Source organism: Archocentrus centrarchus, chromosome 17 (genome assembly GCF_007364275.1).
Source record: "Archocentrus centrarchus isolate MPI-CPG fArcCen1 chromosome 17, fArcCen1, whole genome shotgun sequence".
Taxonomy (NCBI): domain Eukaryota; kingdom Metazoa; phylum Chordata; class Actinopteri; order Cichliformes; family Cichlidae; genus Archocentrus; species Archocentrus centrarchus.
Window position 1 is genome coordinate 12,675,580 of NC_044362.1, and position 20,056 is coordinate 12,695,635.

At 40.8% G+C, this 20,056-nt stretch overlaps 3 protein-coding genes across 3 annotated transcripts; 2 read left to right on the forward strand and 1 right to left on the reverse strand.

The window, feature by feature from the left end:
* The first annotated feature begins 392 nt into the window (after positions 1 to 392).
* On the forward strand, positions 393 to 11,250 carry rab3aa (RAB3A, member RAS oncogene family, a). The gene is made up of 5 exons (XM_030752547.1): positions 393 to 461; positions 2,446 to 2,670; positions 4,018 to 4,136; positions 6,238 to 6,362; positions 8,067 to 11,250. Exons 1-5 carry the CDS (start codon positions 459 to 461, stop codon positions 8,255 to 8,257), a joined length of 663 nt encoding a protein of 220 aa, XP_030608407.1. The 5' UTR covers positions 393 to 458; the 3' UTR covers positions 8,258 to 11,250.
* Positions 11,251 to 11,546: 296 nt separating this feature from the next.
* On the reverse strand, positions 11,547 to 13,511 carry LOC115796238 (transcription factor jun-D-like). The gene has a single exon (XM_030752546.1). It carries the CDS (start codon positions 13,205 to 13,207, stop codon positions 12,272 to 12,274), a length of 936 nt encoding a protein of 311 aa, XP_030608406.1. The 5' UTR covers positions 13,208 to 13,511; the 3' UTR covers positions 11,547 to 12,271.
* Positions 13,512 to 15,646: 2,135 nt separating this feature from the next.
* Positions 15,647 to 19,114, forward strand: LOC115796058 (pyroglutamyl-peptidase 1-like). Its single transcript, XM_030752282.1, has 5 exons — positions 15,647 to 15,677; positions 16,141 to 16,193; positions 16,550 to 16,666; positions 17,747 to 17,979; positions 18,446 to 19,114. The coding sequence occupies exons 1-5, from the start codon at positions 15,647 to 15,649 to the stop codon at positions 18,654 to 18,656; spliced, it is 645 nt and encodes a 214-aa protein (XP_030608142.1). The 3' UTR covers positions 18,657 to 19,114.
* The last annotated feature ends 942 nt before the right edge of the window (positions 19,115 to 20,056 follow it).

The window sequence follows — 20,056 nt, forward strand, 5'->3', positions numbered from 1 at the left end:
GATTAAGATAATAGATGGATGTATTTCAAACAAGTGAAAAATATGTCAGGCTGAGTTTTGGAGATTTGTGTAAAATATGTATTATGTATTGCCTTGACATAAAAATGTAGGAATAGCAAACAAAAAAAAAAAAAACATCTTACAAAAGGTAATGGTATACATCATATACCGCAGCCATTTAAAATATCTCATAAAGCTAATATTATTTTATCATTTTGGTGCCAATTTTCCCAAATGTTAAAAAAATTAGAACCGTTTGTTTTATGAGTTGGGACTCATTGCCACTCTGGCAATGACGACGTCATTTCTCTTCCCTGATTGGTAAATCCTCCTGCCAATCATCCTTACACTCAGCAACTGCTTATGCCGGGGGCAGCCAATCAAGAGGCGTACGAGCTACTGCAGGTGCAAAGCAGGGCTAGCCGCTGCAGTGAAGCCGAGGAGAAAACACGCATTTCATGGTAAATCCCGGCGTTAATTTGTTATTTCTGGGCCGTGTCAAGTGTAACAGTAGCAACAGGAAGCATGTGTGTTATAATACGGTTATATGGTCTGAGATTTTGAAAGAGCATTTAGCCTTAAATTAAGAGGAGTAACCTTCATTTGACATAGCTGGGATGCTTAGCTAGCCCCTGTTGCCACATTTAAATACTAGTAACAGTAGCTGCTGTGTTAGCGTTAAATGTAGCGATGTTAGCCTAATTCGGGGTATTTACAAAACCTAAACACCTCTGCTTTATCCGCTATACGTGAAGTTTTTTTTAATGTGGGTTTTTACTTTTCTTGGTGGTTAAGCTGTATGGAAAACCATTATCTTGTATTTCTCTGTATTTCTCCAGCTAAAGTGAACCAAACTGTCAGTTTCAGGCATTTCTCAGTCGAGCTACGATCCGCTATTAATTGGTGATGTTTTTCAGGTCGTTTAAATTAGGAACGTGTTGTGCGAGGGCACTACAAATTTACGCTGCCTCCAGTATACAATGGCCTACGAGGCAAATTCTGGCCAACCATATGGGCATGCATAATTGGCTGGCCAGCCTAGCGCTCCACGTAGGTTCTCAGCCGTCCCTGGTTGGGAAAGGGTATTCAGTTTAGCTGACGCTTAGGCTGCTAAGCCCTAGTACTTCCGCCCTCTTATCTCTGTGGAGTGGAGGTGTACATTCCTTACCCGACCAGTGTTGACATGAAGTAGGAACATTCATGGGTGTGATCGGTTTTTGGCCGGGTGTTGGGATGCAGCCTCTGGGCGAAACAGCTGCATCAGCTTTTTTTTTTTTTTTTTAATTTCCTGATATAACCAAGGCAGTGGGAATTTTTGGGAACTATATGGAGTGTAGCCTAATCTCACGCAACACACCATATTGCCATTATTTAGCCCCCATCACGGGTATGCATGAGGCTGTTTAACCCTGACATATTCAGTCACATGTTTTGCCTCTATTTGTCCATTTATCTCACTGTATCCTTTTTAGATGCACCTGCAAGGTTTACACATTGAATCAGGTCTTGCCGCAATTGTAAACAAACACAACGTGACTAAAGTAATAACACAAAAATAGCACTTGATGTGTTTTTATGCAACACACTCGGTAATTCCACTCAGTGTTGGATGGAAAACATAAGCAAATTTTATAACTTATGTTCTTCTGTCAGGCTCACTTAATACATTCTGTCTGCCTTAAAAGAGATGCCAGCATGCTGTGAAATGAGGCACATGTCCTTCAGGACATTACTGAAACGTAGACATGATGCCGTAATTGTTGTTAATATTATTTTCACAGTTCAGATGCTTTCTGTGGCGGTTGTTATATGCGTGGTACATGTGTTTAAGGTCTCTGTGGCTCCAAGTTGTAGACTTCCCTGTTCAGACAAATGTGTTGGGTAAAAGAAGCTTCAGAGGATGTTTGTGGGTGATACCATAGATTGATCTCTCTTCTCAGATGCTTTTCCTGGCTGTTTAATGTGGTTAAAATGTTTAGTCAGTATTCTTTGAAATATTATACCAGCTAAAGAGTAATTGGAAAGTGCACGAATGATACAGAATTATATAATAGATTACATTTAATTAATCAGTTATACTTTATCCTTACCCAGAATACAAAGAACAGTGGTGAGGGCTGTGCATTTTCTTCATGTTCACTATGGAAAAATGTTATGTTAGGGAGTGCACAAACCAAGACATTTTTAAGGCAGTAGCAGAGGAATAGTGTATTAAATAAGGAGTTATTGTCATGAATATATGACCTGCAAATTTGGTGGAACCAAATACAACACATTTGCAATAAATTTATATTTTTTTTTACAGTTTCACAACTGTAGTTTGTAGTGTTTCAGTTGTTGTACTGTGTATATTTAACGTGTTTCTGTTGTTTCATACAAAGTAATATTGTTCTGTTTCCTCAAGCTTTTGTTCTTTATAACTGACTGATTTTTATCCCTGCATAGATGGCGTCTGCAAATGCCACATACGGACAGAAGGAGTCTTCGGACCAGAACTTTGATTACATGTTTAAAATCCTCATCATCGGCAACAGCAGCGTAGGAAAGACTTCCTTCCTTTTCCGCTATGCAGACGACTCATTCACACCGGCCTTTGTCAGCACCGTGGGCATTGACTTTAAGGTCAAGACCATCTACAGGAATGACAAGAGGATAAAGCTGCAGATCTGGGTGAGGAAGTGAATGCATGAAAGTATAAGTGAGAGGGTAGGTACAGATATTGTAGAGGTTACCAACACAGATCTTTGAGATTGAATTATATGTGGGAAAATAGTAACAGGTGGCAAAGACTACATTATTTATTAGTCTCCAACATTTCGGTGTGGCTGTGACTCAGGTGGTAGAGTGGGTCATTTACCAATCAGAAGGTCAGTGGATTGATCCCCGGCTCCTCCAGTCCATGTGTCAAAGTTTCCTTCTGCAAAATACTGAACCCTGAGTTGCACCTGATAATAAGAGGGCAGCTTGATAGAGTTGTCAAAGTTAGATTAAAAAAGTGCTGTATGAATCTGTGTCTAATTAGTTAAATTATACTTGTTAGTAGTGCCTGCACTTTAATGATTTTGTAATAGATTAAGTCTATATGGCTGCTGCACACATTTGCACTTCTTGTTATATTTTCACATAATTGCTGTTCTCTATAAAGTGTTAGCAAATGTCCATTCCAGTTTCCTAAAGTTAAAGGTAGCCTCTTCAGATGTCTCATTTTGTCTAAGGTGGGAATTCTACTCATGGACATGGACAGATGGAGACACCATGAACCGTAGTCATTCTTGTTATACTTTGAAGCCCACCTGAGTTCAATTAGTTGGGTAGTTGGTGCATCATGGTGTAGTTTTTCCGCAAACAGGTCATAATAAATTAGCAGGCATGTGGACATCCGAGCAGAGACTCATGCTGTCTGTCTTAACTGAGCAGCCCCTATTATGATTATGGTGCATGTACTATAACACACCTTTAGCTGAAACTGAAACAGGGAGAAGAAGTGCGTCCTCACATGAAATTTGATATTTTGTTTGAAATGTGCAAAATGATAAATCAATTATCCGAAAGTTGCTAGCTAACATTCTGTCGGTTGGCGAGTTCATTGTTTCAGCTCTACATTTCAACAAGCTGGCAGACAAATTAGATTTCATCATTCAGAGTTATCATAAATCTCCTTTTTACCTGCTGACTGCATCTTATTAAAATACTCATTTTTCATGCCCAGCATATTAGTGACAGTGCAGTCTGTCTTATCGTGTGTCTCTAATGATTACCAGAACTGGCCTCCTCTGACCCCAAATTCATTTTATTTGCTGTGTAATTATAAAACCTTTTAAGCATACTTAACACGAGCCATAAGGCCTGACACTGGGACCAAGTGCTCATTACATAAAACACCACAAGAATGTGTAATGCTCATGGGAGTTTGGTGGTTCATGCACAGCCGCAAATCCATTGCAGGTGCTGGGTCTGTGTTCTTTGTCCTCTGCTGACAATAATCCTGCATGTTCTCAAAAATGTCTCTGATTGTAGGACACTGCTGGGCAGGAGCGTTATAGGACAATCACCACAGCCTACTACAGGGGAGCCATGGGCTTCATCCTCATGTATGACATCACCAATGAGGAATCCTTCAATGCTGTGCAAGACTGGTGAGGGACGGCTGATTGTCTGTATGTGTGAAAACGGTGACTCATTAAGCTGCAATCTTATTTTCTCTTAATTTCACCCAGCTTTCCTTTTTGTTCGAGCTCAGCGTGTCCTCCAGATGAATTTCTGAGATAATCAGCATCAAGATTAGACTCGATGATTATTTGAATCAGTAATTAAATGCAGGGAACACCAGTAATGTTAAAAACAACTATTGCATGTTTGCAACACAAATATAAGAAATGTAGGTCAGCGCTGAACCAGAAAGAAGCACAACAGAACATATGTTTAGATTTTTGGGTTTACTTAAGATGTTACAAACCTGTCTGCATGCTTGTTTAATATTTCCATTATGGTCAATATGGTCATTGTGCCTTATCCACACAGTTCTGTGCGGGACGTGTCATAAAATATATATATATATATATATATATATATACACATACAGTGCCTTGCGAAAGTATTCGGCCCCCTTGAACTTTTCAACGTTTTGCCACATTTCAGGCTTCAAACATAAAGATATAAAATTTTTATTTTTTGTGAACAATCAACAAGTGGGACACAATCGTGAAGTGGGATGAAATTTATTGGATGTGTCAAACTTTTTTAACAAAAAACTGAAAAGTGGGGCATGCAATATTATTCAGCCCCCTTGCGTTAATACTTTGTAGCGCCACCTTTTGCTGCAATTACAGCTGCAAGTCACTTGGGGTATGTCTCTATCAGTTTTGCACATCGAGAGACTGAAATTCTTAAACAGCTCGAGCTCATTGAGGTTGGATGGAGAGCGTTTGTGAACAGCAGTCTTCAGCTCTTTCCACAGATTCTCGATTGGATTCAGGTCTGGACTTTGACTTGGCCATTCCAACACCTGGATACGATTATTTGTGAACCATTCCATTGTAGATTTGTCTTTATGTTTTGGATCATTGTCTTGTTGGAAGATAAATCTCCGTCCCAGTCTCAGGTCTCTTGCAGACTCCAACAGGTTTTCTTCCAGAATGGTCCTGTATTTGGCCCCATCCATCTTCCCATCAATTTTGACCGTCTTCCCTGTCCCTGTTGACGAAAAGCAGGCCCAAACCATGATGCTGCCACCACCATGTTTGACAGTGGGGATGGTGTGTTCAGGGTGATGAGCTGTGTTGCTTTTACGCCAAACATATCATTTTGCATTGTGGCCAAACAGTTTGATTTTGGTTTCATCTGACCAGAGCACCTTCTTCCACATGTTTGGTGTGTCTCCCAGGTGGCTTGTGGCAAACTTTAAACGAGACTTTTTATGGATATCTTTGAGAAATGGCTTTCTTCTTGCCACTCTTCCATAAAGGCCAGATTTGTGCAGTGTACGACTGATTGTTGTCCTATGGACAGACTCTCCCACCTCAGCTGTAGATCTCTGCAGTTCATCCAGAGTGATCATGGGCCTCTTGGCTGCATCTCTGATCAGTCTTCTCCTTGTTTGAGATGAAAGTTTAGAGGGACGGCCGGGTCTTGGTAGATTTGCAGTGGTCTGATACTCCTTCCATTTCAATATGATTGCTTGCTGCTCCTTGAGATGTTTAAAGCTTGGGAAATCTTTTTGTATTCAAATCCGGCTTTGAACTTCTCCACAACAGTATCTCGGACCTGCCTGGTGTGTTCCTTGTTCTTCATGATGCTCTCTGCGCTTTGAACAGAACCCTGAGACTATCACAGAGCAGGTGCATTTATACAGAGACTTGATTACACACAGGTGGTTTCTGTTTATCATCATCAGTCATTTGGGACAACATTGGATCATTCAGAGATCCTCACTGAACTTCTGGAGTGAGTTTGCTGCACTGAAAGTAAAGGGGCCGAATAATATTGCACGGCCCACTTTTCAGTTTTTTATTTGTTAAAAAAGTTTGACACATCCAATAAATTTCATTCCACTTCACGGATTGTTCACAAAAAATTAAAATTTTATATCTTTATGTTTGAAGCCTGAAATGTGGCAAAAGGTTGAAAAGTTCAAGGGGGCCGAATGCTATATATATATATATATATATATATATATATATGCGCATACTGCTTTAATAAGTAAATCAGAACATTTAACCACCGTGTTTTTACAAACAGGTCGACTCAGATCAAGACATACTCATGGGACAATGCTCAGGTCCTCTTGGTGGGGAACAAGTGTGATATGGATGATGAGCGAGTGGTGGCTGCAGAGAGGGGCCGGCAGCTGTCAGAACAGCTGGGTAAGTCATTTGGTCAGAATGAAAACTGGACTGTGTGTGTTGCAGTACCGCTCTGGGTGTGTATCTCCCATTTAAAAGAATGTTGTTGTTTTTGGAGCAAACGTATTGCTTCATATCTGTTTGATGTCCTCTTTAGCTTTGCTACATTGTTTAATTTTATTTGTGTGTGAAACTGATGTTTTCAGGAGGTTAGAGCTGCAGCAGCACTTGACTGTAGAGCAATGTTATTGTTTGGGTTTGTGGCCTTCATCAGGGTCATCATAAAACATGTTTTAAATGGGATAGGTATAGGGCAGAAAAAATACAAAACGATTGATGACCTTAAGAATCACTGAAGCATAAAAAAGCCCCTAACTCAAGGGATGAACCACTGGTGTGGATGCAGATAAAAGACAATTTGGCAAATAAATTTTAAATTGTATCTTGACACTTTTTTGTCACTAGCAGCCTGTCACAAAAGCACATAATTTGTTCCCATTTCTTTATTTGAATCTTTGAAAAATGCCAAAGATAACAGTCTGACAGGGATAAAATAGTATTTTTGCACCAACAAGGTGATTCCCAAAGTGGTACTAGCTGAGAACTTGTCATATCTCAGCATCATTTGCAGTGTGTCCTTAAAGAATTCTGCAGAAACTGGACAAGTGGAAGACAAAGGAAGTAGTGGCAGACATGAAATGCTATTTGCAGCAGATGAACAGGCTCTGAAAGTCATGTTCTTAAGAAACAGGAACATATTCAGCAAAGACCCGACACAGGTCCTGAGAGATGCATCTGGCTCTTCAGTTGATCTATCTGCTGTTCACTGGAGCCTCATCAGAAATGGTCTCAGTGAAAGGGTGGCTGTCAAGAAGCTGTTCTTAAGGAAGGGAAGCAGGGAGAAAAGGCTGAGATACGTCAAATTATACAAGAACCCTTGTGTACTACTAGTATCAATACTATCAGTCATGGATTGGCCTCCACAGATCTTGGAAGTCAACATTATCGAAGCAGTGTGGGATCATCTTGATAGAGAACAGAACAAAAGGCAGAAACATCCAGAGAAGAGCTTTGAATGTCCTTCAAGAAGCCTGGAGAACTATTCCTGAAGACTACTGAAAGAAATGCGAAAGCTGCTTCAGAGAGTTCAGACTGTGCTGAAGAATAAAGGCGGTCACACCAAATATTGACTTTCATGCTCATTAGAATTGTGCCAACTGTGTTTTTGCCTTATATGCTCTATTTCATTAATGTTTGCACCTTTTTGATAAATTGCTGCACTTCTTTCCCATTTTCCTAGCAAAGCAAAGAAACGAGGGGTGACTCAAGACTCATGCACAGTACTGTAACAGATATGCTGTGCAACAGAGATCAGATCATCAGAACTTAAGATTTTAAAAACTCAGAAAGGCAAAAAGAAGCCAAGTAGCTGCTGCTTTGGACAAGAAATTTTTTTTATACTTACAACATGAGGCTGAATGTCAGACCACCAATGAAAGAGAGAGAAATGTGATGTAAATAGACTGAGCTTCTTAAGGGTTGAAGAAATGGATTTAAAATCTCTCTGGTCTTCTGACATAAAGGAAAATGTCACTAGTTTGGGGCTGCCTGACTGTAGCCAGTATATGTCCTGCCATGATGAGATCAGTGGACTAAGAGGATAAGCTGCACATTGAAACAGTAAGTATAACCACCGCGTGTCTGTCTCTGTCACCCTCTTGGCAGGTTTTGAATTCTTTGAGGCGAGCGCTAAAGACAACATTAATGTGAAGCAGACCTTCGAGCGGCTCGTGGACATCATCTGTGAGAGGATGGCAGAGAGTCTGGATAACAACGACCCGACCATCACCGGAGCTAAACAAGGCCCACAGCTCAATGAGCAGCCTCAGAGGTCCCATCAGGATTGTGCTTGTTGAACACAGCTACACACACACACATGTTCTGCTATTGTGAGATCTACACATCTTGTTAGTTTTTTTTGAGTTTCATTCTTTCTTTTTTTTTGGGTTTGTTTTCATACCACACACAGATACTGCCGTACATAGACATAAACCTGTTGGCTCGTAAGTTATCCACCCCTCTCACTACACCACAAGTACTGTCCACATGAGCCGGCTCTCCCCAAAGTTGTGGTGTTTTCACAAATACATCTTGAAGTTTTTGTTAAGTCAGTAGATGATGCACATTCGGTCAGAGGGGTAAAGAACATTTAACGTGACTACACTTTCAGAAAGTCTTTGATAGTTGCACACGCACTATAACAGAACTGTAAAAAGCCAGTCAGGACTAAGACAACATTGTTCCTTATTAACGTGTCTGTGATTGGGTTGATCTCTAAAAGGTTGTGAAAGGAGCCTTATTTTCGGCCAGCCTCGGCTTCTGTTGAGCCCAAACACCTCAGACCTAAATGGATCATTTGCAGCTCTTCTGCATTTATTCCTACTGAAAATTTTTGTTGCTGTGTTAGTTGATGGTTTGTTTTTTATGTTTTTGAATTGGTCAGGTGTGGTTTTGAGCATGTGAAATCATCTTCTCATGTGGTTTAGTTTGATGTCCTAACAGGGTTGTTTGAAAGTTTTTTTTCTTTTTCTTTTAGGGAATTAGTGCAAAAATATCATGTTGTTCATATCACAGTCCTCTGTACTGATGGAGTCTAAAAATGCACTGCTCCTGTTTAACGTTTAGGTTTTTATACTAAATGTAGTTCATAACAAAACTAGTTAACAGAAAAGGTGAGTATGAATATCATCCTTTGATAAAATTTTACATCTAATAGGTCAAAAAAAAAAAAGTCACCATAGGAGGAAATGTAACATTCACAGTACAGCTAATCCTTTAAGCATGTGTCACATCAGGGAACCTATAAAAAACCACCAGGTCAGAGCTGCTGTATTTAAGATGTGTTGATTGGTTTGGTTTCAGATTATTGAGCAAGAACTGGATTACACCATAAAAGTTGCCAATACAGCCTGACTGACGTATGAAGATGCAGATGTCACCATAGGAACAGTGGTTTTATAACCTTAAAAATGAGCCATAATGTAAGTCAGTGTGCACAGGCGTGTACCATATTTACTCCCCTGTACTTAGACAAATAGCGCTGCACTCCTGAGCTTCATATTGTTCTGTAATAACACTTTTCTGGCCTTTACTCTGCACCATAACATAATCAAGAGATTGTGACCATATTTCACATTTTGTGCCACCTATTAAACTCCAGGAAACAGGAAACAAATGGCATATTAGTTCTGTTATGAAATACATTAATTTTGAAAATAATTGTTAACAATAATAGAGGTGCATTTCTTCATTCTATGAGTGTGGAGAGATTTACTTTGGAGCCTGTCTCAGAAATTCGAAGTGTCTATTAGCAGAGTTGGACAAAAGTTTGTTTGTTTTTTTGTTTTTTGTTTTTTGGGGGGGTACAGGGTAAAGGGTACAGGACCTATTTCACTAAATGAAGAGTGTATAAATGTTTTAACAGACAATAGCTGTGCATTGTGAAATGCATATGTAGTATATATACATACAAGTGAGAATATTTGAGTAGGAGGTGCATGTTGTTGTTTTTAATGGATGGGCTGGATGGTTATTTGTATGAGCTGTTTGTCTGATTTGAAAACCCATCTGTCCTGCAGTTCAAGTACTTGGAGGTACCCAGTGGAGCTAAAGGTTTCAGATGTTAAGCCCACGGCCTGCTTCACATTGTATTAACTTTCATTCAATGCGTACAATGTGCAACATGCACTCACTAGAAAGGCATGTGATTCAATGTGAGCACTGGTGCAGCACAGTCCTGCCATCTCCACCAACCCCCAGGTATCCTGTTATGTCTTTGTAGATGATATTTGTCTTTTTTTTTCTTTTTTTTTGGCAGAATGTTTTTAAGCATGTTAAATGTTAAATTGTGAGTCTTTATTTTTCTCTCTCTCTGAGGCTAAGTAAAGGGACTTGTTTGTGTATTCAGTACAGACCTGTAAGTCATGCATTCACAGATGTGCTGAGGCATGCAAAAAAAAAAAATAGCTTCATCACATGAATTATTTATTTTGTATTATTTATAACTTAATTTATTTGTAGAGTTCTTGCTAGATTATACTTTGCATTCTGCACTCAACTGTTTGAGATGTTCTGTAGTATCCAATCGCTAAACTGTCCCAGCTTTTTCAATGACAGCGTGTTTACAGTGCACAGTGTACAAAGCTTGAGATGATTCCTCGAGAGGAAAGTTAAACATTCCAGTGTAAAACCTCTTCTCATGTCCACATGACTTTGGTGGGAAGTTTGTTTATCTTTTGATACTGGTTATGTAACTTTTAAGACTAGGTTGAGCATGGATAGAACAGTTTTTTTCTTTTTTTTTTTTGTTATTTTTGACCACTGTCAACACCATGAAGTCTCACTGAAGGTTTTTAAGCACTGTACTTGGGCGTTTGAATGTACAGTTTCTATAAAGACGGTCTTTTTTTTTTTTTTTTTTTTTTTTTTTTTAAGAGGTCTTGATGATTCGTTTGAAGCCAAAAAGATTGCTTGTTCGACTTGTGCTATCAGACCTGTCCGGTAGCTTTTCTACCCTGTGCAGCAGCTCCAAACATAGAAAGTGTTTTGGGAATAAACTGAATATGCTGAGCACTTAATTAAAAAGTGATTCTTACCACGTTGGTTCACATTTGACTTATTTTTGTTACTTTATTTATTGTCTTGCTACAGCTGTAAACTTGCTAATAACTTAGGAACACGCATCCTCCTGTTCAACCTTCCTCCTCTTCTTTCCTTACCCTGTTACATATAACCCATGTAAATAGGAACCTTCTGCCCATCAGGCATTAGTTATGTGAATTGTGCTGTAAGTGTGTAATTGCCGGGTTTGCTAAAATGAGGAATCAATAAACAACTTCTCAAAGTTGGAGTTTTGTGTGGATTCAACAACCTCTGCCAAAGTGTCAGTGATTTACAAGAAATGTACATGTGATGTCTCAGAAACGGCTTAGAGTAAGTTTTGTGTCCAGCAGAGGGCACCATACTACAGTAATGTCTCCATTTCTGCCCTTAGAGTTGTTTGACCATCTATGGTTTGATTCAGCTTCTCAGCTGCACTTAATACAACACCCAGTGTCAAGTGTGCGAGAAGAGAGATGTGTAAAAGTATCAAATGAAGCACTGAAACTGTAATCAGCAGCCGGTCTTCTTATGAAATAAACGCGCTTTAGTAATGTAGTGAATTTAATAAATGGCAGTTTGGTTCATTACACATGATACATGGAGTTTCTCAGCATATACACATACATTCATAGAAGTCTGGCGACTGAAGAACTACAGGAGAAGCCACCATAATGAAAAATACAATGGTTACTGTACACAGAAGCGACAAGACATGCAGTGTTCATTTTTCAAAAAAGAAATAAGACTGTAGACAAAATAAGAACGTTTCAGTAAATAAAATATATATATTTGTAATTTCTAAGTGCTTGTAAACAAGTAAGGCATTATATTACACGGTGGATGACAGCACTTGGTGCCACCCCGGTGTTTTGGTTGCGCCCACGTTGAGATTGTCCAGCTTACACGCAGATAAAGGCTATACCCGTTCAGTGGATAGCGGTTTGCTACATGGCTTTCCCAGAAAAAGGACATAAAAGTCAGTCTGTTTGCTGCAAAACACTGCAAGCTGTAGTCCATACCAGCTTTCGTTTTCCAGTTGACTTGCAGCTCTTATCGAGGCCTGTTCGATTCCTTGCACTGTACTGCAAAAGTTTCTGTTTATGTTTCCGAGTTATAGCCCGAGGGATGCATTTACATTGGCCTCGCATTATGCGTCTCTTGACAGGGATTGTCAGTTACAGAAGGCAAATGTTCCTTATAATGCAGGCCTGTATCCTCGGGCCATATTTGGAGCTGTAAAACATCAATTAAGAGCACCATTATTGGAATTAATAAGCCTGGACCTGATTTGGTAAAAGCTGGCATCCGCTGCTAACATGGTTCATCACCTTCTGCTTCAGCTGTGCCACTTGCTCCCTGAGGACGCTGGCTGTAGAGGCCAACTCGGTGTTCTGCGTTTTCAGGGTCTTGACCTTGTCCTCCAGCCGAGAGATCCTCTCCAGTTTTCTCTTGCGACATTTGGAGGCAGCTATCCTGTTGCGCAGCTTCTTTCTCTCCGCCTTGATGCGCTCTTGGTTGTCCATGTCAATGGGAGACAGAGGAGGGCTCTCCCCGAAACTCTGCATGTCTGGCACCGTCTGAGGTTCGTCCTTCACCGCGCCGACAGACTGGAGTCGTGATAGAGCAGCCGCAGCGGCCGCCTGTTGCTGCGCGCTGGCTAGATGAGACGGCGGCGGCGGGAAGGGAATGGTGTCCGTGGAATAGTTGATGGTGGTAGCTCCCAGCGGACTGGCCGCGTAGCCGTTCAGCGTAGTGTATACAGGAAGGTCTGATGCCTGAAGACTGGCGGACCCGGCTGCGCTAGATGATCCGAGGAGATCCAGTCTGTCCACTGAGACGCACCCCGTTTCGCTCAGCTGGTTCTGCTTGTGAAGATCCTCCAGCGCCTTGACGAAACCTTCCGCGAATTCCTGCTCGTCACTCGCTGACTTCGGGTAAAGGAACTGAGAACTCGGGTTAGTGGTGGTGACTAGACCGTTGGACTGGATAATAAGGCGCTCTAGGTCCGGAGAGGTTAGTTTCAGGAGTCCTAAGTCTGAGGAGTTGAGAAGTGCGTCTGCGTCCCGGAGCGGGTTTGATTTGAGTTCGGAGTTCTGATTGTCTAGGTTCAGATTAGCCTCCTTCTTCATCATCGTGCTCTGGGAATAGATGCTGGAGACCTTCGGAGTATTCACCAGGGTGCCTGTGTAGAGGCTCGTTTCCATTCTACACCCTCATAAGAGGGAGTGTTGAGCGTTATGCATTAACGTTTGTTGAACCAGTCACATCGAAACATGAGGAAATCAGCTGATTCTTATTTGGTGTAATCCAGTCTCCTTATTCCCTTTACTCTCTCTTATCACTCACTCTTTCAGTCGACCGCTTCAGCTGAGCTGTTGTGCCTGGGGGGCTCTGATGTGCCTCTATAGCGCGCGTTAGGTTATGATATTGTCTTTTCCCGATGGCACGACTGCTATGCGCAGCGCCAGACCTCGCTAGCTTTCTAGCCCTAAAAATTCCATTATGTCACTCCAGAGCGCGGAGATTGGCCCAAAATGACGTTGGTTTCCGGTTCAATTTGAATAAGGGGCCGAGCCGGCCTTTATCTCCATGGAGACTTTAGGTAAACTCCAAACAGTGCAATGCATTGTGGTTTGATGTCATGGCATAAAAAAGCTCAGGGTCGCCAGAAGTGAGCAGAAACTGGGCGGGGAAGGTGTAAAAGGCGACAGCCAAGGGAAGGGAGAGGAGAGCAACAGGCTCTGCTGAAAATGTTCCTTCAACTCAGCTTAAAGAAGGTTTTAAACGGATAGAAATGAACAGAATAGTAGGCGCAGACTTGTTATCGCGCTCTATGGGGCTGAAGTGGTTTTAAACTCAGGTTACGATATTATTCATCAGCCTTTATCTTGCTCTTCACGACTCAGAGATCACATTTAATTTTCATACGAATCAGACCAAGCGAGACATTTAAGATGAGGTATTATAATGTCTCATGGTGTTTCTGGTTAAACTGAGAATAAACGAGAAAGGGGAAGGAAACACTGACAGTGGACGGAGGAAACCAGTGTGCACTGTGATTGAAAGTAACTCGTTGAAAGGTTAATGCCCTTACATGTCCATCAGTGGCTGCTGGAAAACAAACTGTTTGTGTTTTCATGGTTTTCATGACTTGTGGCTGTTGTGCCACAAGTCCAAAGCCACGTGTATATGGTTTACAAAAATAACTGCAGCAATCTTTTCAATTATAATACTGATTTAAAAAAAACGCATAAAATGATTCACATGACTGATTAACCTTAGAAACCTGATAGAACAGAGCGTGATAAATACAGAGAAGTACAAGAGACAAACGCAGTATCCCTGCAGTATACAGTATATCGGTGAGTAAGGCCCTGTGGTCGAGCAAAACATTGTTATTCCGCCCATACACAGTGGTGACGTCAACAGACCGTCTGCATCAGCACCAGAGCAGAGAGGGCATCATTAGTTTCCATGGCAACAGGGACACAGTGAGTGACGCAGGCAAGACAGAGAGAAAGGTGAATGAGTTGAGGCAGGAGAAGGGGGGGGGGGGGGGGGGTGACTGCAGTGCAGGTTGTGTAGGTGGGCTGTGGAGTTGTGTGTGTGTTTGATGTGGTTCAGCAGCGGAAATCAATACTGTAACCATAGCTCCAGTAACATGAATGAGATCAGTTTAGTGAAGCATTCACTTTATAATGTTCGTTCAGAAAAAAAAGAATATATATATATATATATATATATATATATATATATATATATATATATATATATATATATATATATATATATATATATATATGTATGTATTAAAAAAGAGACATTTCCTTCATTGTGCCAGCCACACAGGGTACAGTGTCCAGAATGTGTGAGTCATTTCGCCGCCCAGGGGTGTGGACAGCAGAGTGTGTGAGAATGAAAAAAAGGGCTGTTCCTGTAAGGCAAAATTAGATTAGCTGTGACTTTCAAACAACAAACTGAGAAGAGGACTTGTCCTCTAAACTCAGGCGCCGTGTCAGAGGTTGTGTAAGACACTAAGAAGCGCGCTCTGATTTCGAGTCTTTTTGAGGCTCACGCGGGTTCTGCAACACCCCGCGTCGCTCTCACCGCGTTACTGCGCGTCTGAGCAGCTCCACAGGAGCAGCTGGTTGGGGGTTAAATATTCACTTGTGGGCTGGCTCAACAGCTTATTATATTATATTATTTATTTATTGGGGGGGGGGATTGTTGTTTTAGTCACTTTAGCTGAAAATTCTCTAACTTTAAATCTATAAATACAAAACAGAGGCTTGGCTTTTATTTTCAGTATTCCCGCGACTCTCTTTTATTAAACGCATTAAAAACGATTATTGGTAGCTGCCTCCTGTTTCTTATCTGCCTCCTGACGAAAGGATGAACAAATAATTCACAACCCCCCTTTTTTATGTCTAGGATGAGCCGCTGCGGAGAGAGAGAAAGAGAGAGAGATGCATGCCCAACAATAGATGGCAGTGTTATTCATCTATATTTGGCGTGCCATTTCCTTTCAGCTGTGAACAAGAAGAAGACAGCACTAAGCGCAGACAATCCTGGGATTCATGTTCGGGATATTTGATCCCGTTAGTGTTCCTTTAAAGCAGTTCCAGTCATATTAACCGAGGATAATGGCCAGTAAGAAGAAGATAGTAGTGACAGGTGAGAGGTTTTGATTGGTCAGAGGACTGGTCAGAGGACACCAGTGTGTCTTTTTTTTTTCCAGAGTGCTGTTGTATCTCAAAGAGTTCTTTATGTCTGAGCTGCACAGTTACCTTTGCACTTGAGCTGTTGTGAATACATCATGAATGGAAAATGGCTCTGCTTTCAAAATGTAACGCGCTTCAGAGAGTAACCTCGCTGTCAGGGATAAAGGGTTTTGTCTCCTGGCTTAGATAAGGACAAAAAAGAAATCATCCCGTGTCTCTTCAGTGTGGCATGTGCTAGGACCGCAAGTAATTATTAACTTGAAGTAACCTTTACACTTTAATAGAGCCCCCACCCCCTTTTAAAAAAACATCCAGTTCCATACCTGCTCTCCATTAAAGATAAGCACCCTGGCTTCCTTTGTTGTTTGCATTGCCACAGTTGATCAGTCCTTTTTTTTTTTTTTTTTTTCCTGCAGGATTTGAGCCATTCGCTGAGCATGCAGTGAACTCCAGCTGGGTGGCAGTGCAGGTAATCACTGATTAAAGATAAAGATCACGAATGCTTTATTTTCCCCAAGTTGGAAAATTCCTGCATTAAAATGAAAAAGGACAGCACAATAAAATACAACTGATAAATAAATAAATACAAAAGAAGGTGATTAAATAAAATTAAAAAAGTAAATAAAAGTGACTGATAGCTGGGGTTGGCTCCAGCTTGAATGAATCTATGCAGTAAAATAGCTCAATAAATTCAACAAAGGGATTTTTTTTTTATGCCTATTGCACAAAGCTGTGCAAAGGGGTCTGTCACTTTGTGTCACTGTTTATTTATTGCCTTCAAAGCCATTTGCAGTTATCATATTTAAGTGTTGGGTGTGTTCACAGGAACTGGAGCGATTAGGACTGGGTGAGGCCGTAGATCTGTATGTGTGTGAAGTGCCTGTTGAATACCAGGCTGTTCAGAGTCTACTGCCATCTCTGTGGAAAGAGCATCAACCACAGGTATTCAAAGAAATACACAATACTTTACAGATTAAGCTTTAATTCTGGTTTACAGTCTTGAGCCACTTCTCATTTCTTTATATTTTGCTTGGAAAATTGTAAATAAGCACAGTGATTTATTGAAATATGGAAACATGCATGGAAGTACACCATATAAAGCAAAAACAGAATTTTAACATATGACCGCCTTTATCCTTCAGCACAGCCTGAACTCTCTGAGGCAGCTTTCTTGTCATTTCTTTGAGTAGTCTTCAGGAACAGTTCTGCAGGCTTCTTGAAGGACATTCAAAGCTCTTTGGATGTTGCATTTTGTTCTGTTCTGTCAGGATGATCCCACACTGCTTCAGTAATGTTGAGGTCCGGGCTCTGGGGAGGCCAATCCATGACTGATGGTGTTCAATTGCGTGTTTTTTCTATGCAGATATGCTTTTACTGTGTTGGCAGTGTGATTTGGGATCATTGCCAATCAGATTGTTTCCAGCTAGTATTGCAATTTTGAAAAGATAGTTTTAGGCCTGCCACATCTTCTTTTATCCTCCACTTGTCCAGTTTCCTCAATTGTTTTAAGGACACATTGCACACCATGCTGAGTATGCCAAGTCGTCAGCTAATAGCTCTTTGGGAATCACCTTGTTGGTGCAAAAATATTTTATGCCTCGCAGACTGTTATCTTTGGCATTTCTCATAGATTCAACTACTGAAATGGGGGGGGGGGGGGTGTGTGTGCTTAAACATACAACTTAAAATTAGTTCTTTGCTAAGTTGTCTGAGTTCATTCATCAGTCAACCTTGAATGATTCATAGGTCAGTGAAGTGGCTTAACAAACAAACAAAAAACATTCCCCTGAAAATGGTCAGGTACAAGGACTGGACTGAAAATGAGTGAAAAAGCAGCCAATGCCCAAAGAAAAAACTATGAAAGACCTTCAGAAAATCTGGAGAACTCAAGATTGCTCAAGACCACTTTAGGAAATTACAAGAAGGTTTGACTACTTGGAAACAAAATATAAAGAAAGACCTTTGCACAGTAAATACCCCAACTGACTAGTGTATCCTCTATATTTGGTCTCCTGTGAGCAGTTAGTGGTGCACGTTGGTGTTTCTGGATTAGCCACCACAGTGACTCTGGAGCAGTGTGGTCATAATAAGGGCTACAAGCGTCTGGACAACTGCAGCTTTTGCCCAGCCTCCCAGTGCTGCATGGAGACTGGACCAGATTGCATCAAATCAATCCTAGACATGGATACAATCTGCAAAAGGGTCAATGACTCTCACACTGGCATCACTGTGTCCGTATCGAAGGATGCTGGAAGGTTAGTGATGTTATTTTACAAATGTTTCATAAATTACACGCTCCGTATGTGGTGGACGTAAACACTGAATTCAACAGTGTCTTTGAAGCAAAGGAACAGAGTAAAATGGCACCATAAAGTCAGCAAACTATGCAGACATGCAGGATGTTTGCACAGCTTTTACATGTCTGTTCTGAATGCTACAGTTGGACCTGACACAGACAGAATACATAGTTTAACGAAGTCCTTTATGTATTAAAGATAAGCGTGTATGTGCTTTATTGTCTCCTTACAAAATGAATGCAAATATGCACAGTGATGTATTTAAATGCTTATCAGCCTTTGAAAAGCTGCAGCCAGGGACACCTCCATAACTGCACAGTTGGCACGCAGCCTTTGTCAAGGGTATCCTCTACTGTTTCCTGCTCCTTTGACTTTTGCTACTAAGTGGAATTATTCCTAACATCCATGCTTTGGGTCATGCCAGGTACCTGTGTGACTACACGTACTACACATCTCTGTACCTGGGGAAGGGCCGCGCTGCCTTTGTCCACGTGCCTCCACTAGAAAAACCCTACAGCGGCCAGGATCTGGGTAGAGGCCTCAAGGCTGTCATACAGGAAATGCTGAACCTGCTGGAGCGGAGTTGCAGTGAGGAGGAGCAAAGAGAGACCGAGCACAGACATGATAAGCCTTAACAAAAGCTTGACCACTTTTGACTGACTTGCAATCTGAGGGCACGCCTAACTGACCATGAGGAGCCACTGGCTTGTAGTAATTGTTTCATCTGAGGGAAGTTGTGTGGCTCAGAAACCTGTGACTTCCAGCGGCAGCTGTGGACCATTAGCTCCAGAAAATAATGGCATGATATTCACATTTGTCACATTTGTGCCTCACCTGGGTGCGGTATCTTAGAAATATTGTTGCCCTAACACTCCCAATTTGGTTGGTGTCTGGAACATGTGTCATTCCCTCGTGTTAATTGCACTTGACCCACAGAAATGTGATGATTTTCAAAATGGGAACGTGAAAACAAAATTTAAAGATGTTCATCTCAGGGAATTTATTGCAAATGCAATCAGTAATGAGTAATCCGATGAATTGTCTGTCCTATGTATGTGTGTATATGTGTCTGTGCTGTAGGCTTGCAATAGAAAGTAACACTGTGTCTAATTAAAAAAAAAACTTCATACATACTTGGCCTAATTTGTCTTTGTTAATCTGAAATCTTTGGTCAGCGTAATTTATGCACTTCATTAATTTTTTTTTTTTTAATTGCAAACTTTTAGACAGATCATGATGTCATTCAGAAATACAATTCTTGCTTTTTTTTTTAATCATGGCTCAATAACAAGTCATCAAGTTTTTCAGAGACTGGAGTGTGCTTAAGGAAACTATTTGCTACTTTGTGTTATGTACTTTCAGATTCCTTTGATGCATGCCTGAGTTACAGTAATACTGGGTGTAGCACACTGAGTAAACAGACCTGCTGAACTTGTTCTAGATTGGCGCAAGACAGAGAAGAAGGATCATGATTTAAAAAAACAAAACAAAACATTGCTGCTGTATTTCTTACACTAATTCATAGCAGAGGAAAGTACAAGGATTTATGTGAGCCACATAAGCACCTTAATCTGGTTGGACCTCATAGCAATACATGAGTAACTGATAAAATGCAATTATGTGTATTTAAACCCTATATTTGATTGAATATAGTACAACATATCAAATGTTTCAAAGGAGAAATTTTATTGCTGCTGGAAAAATACCCACCTGCTGAAGCAACTAACAACTGGGCTATTTGGTTACATGATCAGGCAAATGGTTCAACAATTTAAGAATGTTTCCCAGCATTTGGGGATCTTATCATCTATAGTACTGTGGAAAACTCTTGATCCCCCCCCTCATTTTTTAATATTTTGCTAGGAAAATGGGAAATAAGTGCAGTGATTTATTTAAATGTGCAAATGTAAATGAAACACAGTGTATAAGGCAAAAAGCATGAAAGTCAATATTTGGTATGACCTCTTCAACACAGCCTGAACTCTCTGAGGCAGCTTTCTTGTCATTTCTTTCAGTAGTTTTCAGGAATAGTTCT